Source organism: Arachis ipaensis, chromosome B10 (assembly GCF_000816755.2).
Source record: "Arachis ipaensis cultivar K30076 chromosome B10, Araip1.1, whole genome shotgun sequence".
Classification (NCBI taxonomy): Eukaryota; Viridiplantae; Streptophyta; class Magnoliopsida; order Fabales; family Fabaceae; genus Arachis; species Arachis ipaensis.
Window position 1 is genome coordinate 47824682 of NC_029794.2, and position 4730 is coordinate 47829411.

The 4730-nt window shown below is 34.9% G+C and overlaps 2 protein-coding genes across 3 annotated transcripts in view; both read left to right on the top strand.

The window, feature by feature from the left end:
* Positions 1 to 1548, top strand: part of LOC107620598 — an 8235-nt gene extending 6687 nt beyond the window's left edge. For both annotated transcript variants that reach the window (XR_002355057.1, XR_002355059.1), the window contains one exon: positions 1183 to 1548. The gene's annotated coding sequence lies outside the window, so the exon portion shown is untranslated. The remainder of the gene's footprint in view (positions 1 to 1182) is intronic.
* LOC107620596 lies at positions 236 to 4278 on the top strand. The gene is made up of 8 exons (XM_021112975.1): positions 236 to 1058; positions 1389 to 1720; positions 1801 to 1934; positions 2185 to 2324; positions 2417 to 2629; positions 2825 to 2917; positions 3648 to 3749; positions 3853 to 4278. Exons 1-8 carry the CDS (start codon positions 1056 to 1058, stop codon positions 4261 to 4263), a joined length of 1428 nt encoding a protein of 475 aa, XP_020968634.1. The 5' UTR covers positions 236 to 1055; the 3' UTR covers positions 4264 to 4278.

The following is a 4730-nucleotide window of genomic DNA, read 5'->3' on the forward strand; positions in this document are numbered from 1 at the left end:
TCTTACATTTTGCTCTCGATACTTAGAAGGGATTGAGACAAGATTTAATAGGCCACCACGTGTTGATGATCGTCCGGATGATAATTGCAGTACACATGTGGATTCTCTTTTTCCACAAATGGGGAACTCAAAGGGAGCTTTCACAGTATTTGAGTTGTCACCTATGGAAAAAAAACAAGCACATCGATATGTGGTTTTAAATTGTCCATATGTCAAACCATTCATTGAGTAAGTGCTTAAGGATTTTTGTACATGTTTTTTATTTACTTGAAAATAGTTGTTTAGTTAGAGTTAAACTTTCATATCTGACAGTGACTTCAAAGATTTTGTACGAAGACGATCTAAGGGTAGAAGGCCTTCAAATGTAGAGATAGAAAAAAAAGTCAATAAAGATTTTGTTACTTGGTTTCCTGCGCAGGTAAATAGAGAAGTGATAATTTTTTGCTAATATTGAGCTAGTATTTGTGGATATAATAACTAATATCTCTATCATAATAGCTTATGAACCCAGATATTATGAATACTGTGCATGAGGATTTGAGATACTTAGCAAGGGGTCCATCACGATATGCCAAGAGGTTTTCTACATTTAGTATTAATGGGTTCTCCTTTCGAACTACCAATCGAGACAAAGGGTTAAAGACCCAGAATAGTGGAGTTTTTTTAATGTCTTCAACTCCTTGTGTTGCTAGCGCTAGTGATGCTGATGTTAGGAATGCTGATTTGTCATATTATGGCAAACTAGAAGATATTATAGAACTAAACTACAATGGCCGATTTCGGGTTACTTTATTCAAATGTAAATGGGCTGACACCACTAGAGAACGGGGCTGTAGAAAGGATAATTGGGGTTTTACTTCTGTTAATTTTTCACGAGTAATACACAGTGGTGACCGAGAGGAGGATGATCCATATATTGAAGCCTCACAAGCTCGAATGGTGTATTTTGTCAATGATGAAGTGAATAAAGATTGGAGTGTTGTCGTGCATTTGAAGCCAAGAGATTCATATGATATGGGCGGAAATGAAGATGATGAAGCATGCGAGAATGAGCCATGGTTAGAGCAAAACTTAGATTCTTTATTTGAAAATGGTGATAATCTATCATTGTTAAGAGAAGAGGTAGATGATGAACTACTAGATAATGACATTGGAGAAGACGAACACATGTCAGAATAATAGGTGAGTTTTATTAATAAGTGGTTTATTATAGAAAAATAATTTTTGTCTACATTTCTTCTTTTTCAATTTAACTTTTGTTTGTAAATTTTACATAAATATGTTGTTTAGATTCATTAATTGATTTAATGGAACTATTAAACCTTGATGCACATTTTATTCTATATTTATTAATTATTTATTTGATCTATTATATAGATATGCCAAAGCAAAAGAAGTACAAGAATCTACTTAAAGCAGCAGCTGCAAATTCTTCACAAGACAAGTCAATAGCAGCTGCAAATTCATCCCGAGACAAGTCGGCAGCTTCAAATGCATCACAAGTCAAGTCCGTAGCAGCTGCAAATTCCTCCCGAGACAAGTCGGCAGCAGCTACAAATTCCTCCCGAAACAAGTCGGCAGAAGCTGCAAATTCCTCCCGGAACAAGTCAGCAGCAGCTGCAAATTCCTCCCGGGACAAGTCAGCAGCTTCAAATTCCTCCCGGGACAAGTCAGCAGCTTCAAATTTCTCCCGAGAGAAGTCGACAGCAGTTGCAAGTTCCTCCCGAGACAAGTCGGCAGCTTCAAATTCTTCTGAGCCACAAATTTCTCCCGAGACAAGTCGACAGCAGTTGCAAGTTCCTCCCGAGACAAGTCGGCAGCTTCAAATTCTTCTGAGCCATCATCAGTTGCTCCAACTATATCTGAGCATCCATCCGAACCTAAACGTAAACGTGGGCGTGAATCTAGGCATTACTGGACTGTTGATGCCATAGGTATGTAATATTCTCAACTGTAATATTCTCCAGCCACCTATCACACCATTTCTTTCACTCCTCTTCCTTTCCAAATTTCACTATCTTCCAATTTACATGTCCTTGTTCAGATTTTTCCCCAAATTAAATCACTTAGTAGGTTAATAGGGGGAACAATTTATCCTTGTGTTACGGTAGCTCATAGGAAAAATATGAATACATGATTCAGAAGGTTTGCGCATAGTTGTCAATTTTGATAGACAACATGCAGCAATAGGAGAAGCAGCCGGACTCCTTGCAGGAGTTTGTGGGCAATTGGCCACTGATTGTGTAGCATTTCCAATCAGTTTTGATAAGTGGTCAGACATTCCAGAGAGCTTTTTTGAAAATCAATGGAATATTTTTTTCCAAGTAAGAAGATTACTTAAACTCTAAAGCTTATTTCTTTGTCATTATTTAGTTATATTTGTTAGTTAATATATATTCTTTGTTCCATATTAAAGGCTCGATTTTGCTTCAAAGTGTGTGATAGCTTGGCCAAACGATTTCTGCTCCAATCGCTTGGCAAAAAATGGAGGGAACATAGGATAAAGCTTTGGAATGAGTTTTATGATCCGAGGTTGAGTAAAACCGAGATCATAAATAATACACCAGAAGATATTGCTCTTGATCAATGGGCTTTATTCGTAGAATATCGTTTGAAGCCTGAAACTCAGGTAAGTAATTAAGATTGTTAGTGAGTTCTATCACTGTTAGTGAGTAATTAAGACTGTTGGATTCACTGAGAGTTAATTATTTTGAAGCTGAACTTATTCAATGGTTTAAGTTGGCTGATAGGAAATTAAGTATTATATGGAATGTTGTGAATGCATGTTTAACTCTATTTAATTGTGTCCAAATTAATCTTGCAGAATCTTTGTAAAAGGAATCAAGAAATTCGGCAAAAACAAATAATTCCTCATACTTCAGGTGTTAAATCAATTGCAAGAAGAAGGGCTGAATTGGTAATTAAAAACATAAAATAATTATATATATATTTGTTGATGTATTTGTGCTTCTATTTTTTCGGTGTTGAATAATTATTTGTTAGTTAGGTAGTATCTAGTAGGCATTCTGCATTCACTCATGCACATTTTCGTTCAACCTTGACAGTGCAACCAAAACAATAGAAGCTGGCAGCATTTAGAAAAAGAAAGTAACAATAAACATTTAATCTTGCTTGCCACTTGGGTTAACTTAATGGCTTAAAACCTTCACTGAGATATATGTAGAAAGGGATTCATTCTTGAGAAAGGGATTGTAGATATATGTAGAATACACTTTTTGAAGTTAAATTGGAGTGCTTATCTCCTTCATCATATAGAGAAAAAACTGGTTCCATGTATCAACAGGACCCGGTAAACACCAGTGAGCACAATCAGTAACCTTAACATTGTTGTAATATAAATGGCCATATATACCAGAATGTCCATCAGGCCTCATTGCCATAGCTTCACTTACATCAATCAAACCAAATTGCAACCCTTTTTTCTTAGCTTCCTTTTCTGCTTCTCAAATAGAACATATTGTTGCTGTTAGTTACTTAATTTTTCTAACTTCCTTGTCTGCTTCTCTAAATTCCTTTTTTGCTTCTCAAATAGAACATATTGTTGTTGTTAGTTACTTAATTTTATGCATATTTTTTCTTGGATGATATATTTTTTGATTGAGTCTTTCTACTTTTCTTGAATTTAGACGGAAGAGACGGGAAAAGAAGTTAGTAGGGTTCAAATGTGGGATATCACTCACAAGAAAATAGATGGAAGTTATGTTAATGAAAAGGCTAAAGAAATAGCGGTAAGACTAAAGTGAAATAAGTAACTTGTTTGTATTTATTTTTCTTTCTTTTTTATAAGATAATATTATGTTTGATTCTTTCCCTTTCTTTTTATATATGTAGGAGAAGATTGAAGCATATAGTAGTCAACAAGCGGTGGAATCAACCGTTAATTCTCCTCTTGATGCTCTTGGAGTAGTTCTTGGGAAAGAGCACCCTGGTCGTGTTCGAGGTTTAGGCATGGGAGCTGTTCCAACAGTTGCTTTCAAGAACAACACTACAAGAATTAGTCAAATGAATTTAGGTTCTTCAAATGATGCTGGCACATCAACTACTTGTGGTCCAAATGTGCAAGAAGAGTTGGATACTGTTAAAGTGCAATTGCAAGCACTAGTATCCTATATTGCTTCTAAGGAAGGAGGAAAAATTCCAGTGGAATTGGCTAGAATGTTCCCTACTCAACAAATTTCACAGGTACAAAATACAATTTATGTTCTTAATACCTTATTCCATGTGTTATATTTGGACTCTTAAGAGAATCTGGGTCAATTTTAAAATTTGACTTTTGAAGCTAGCTTTAACTTTGTTAATTAAAAGCCCACCAACAATTGATTCCTNATTTGTAATACTTTTCAAAACCTTTAAAACAAGTCCAATCTAAATGAGTCCATTGTTAAAACCTTATCAAAAGAGTCAAAATCATTCACTAGTAAGTCAAACACTTGAACTCACATTTTTCTTAAATGCAAACTTTTCAATTTGAAATCCCTTCGATAAGATAATTTGGAAACCAAATTCACAAATGAACATAATCGGAGAACTCACTTTTCTTTTTAAATAATATCTTCCAAACCAAGAATTTCGGACGTAGTTTCAAAACCAAGGACTGCTTTTGTAATATTTCGCAAAGCTGTGAAAACAAGTTCAATCTAGACCAGTTCATTATGAAAGATTTTTCAAAAGACTCCAAAGATTCATTTATTCTTAAATCAAAACCTTTC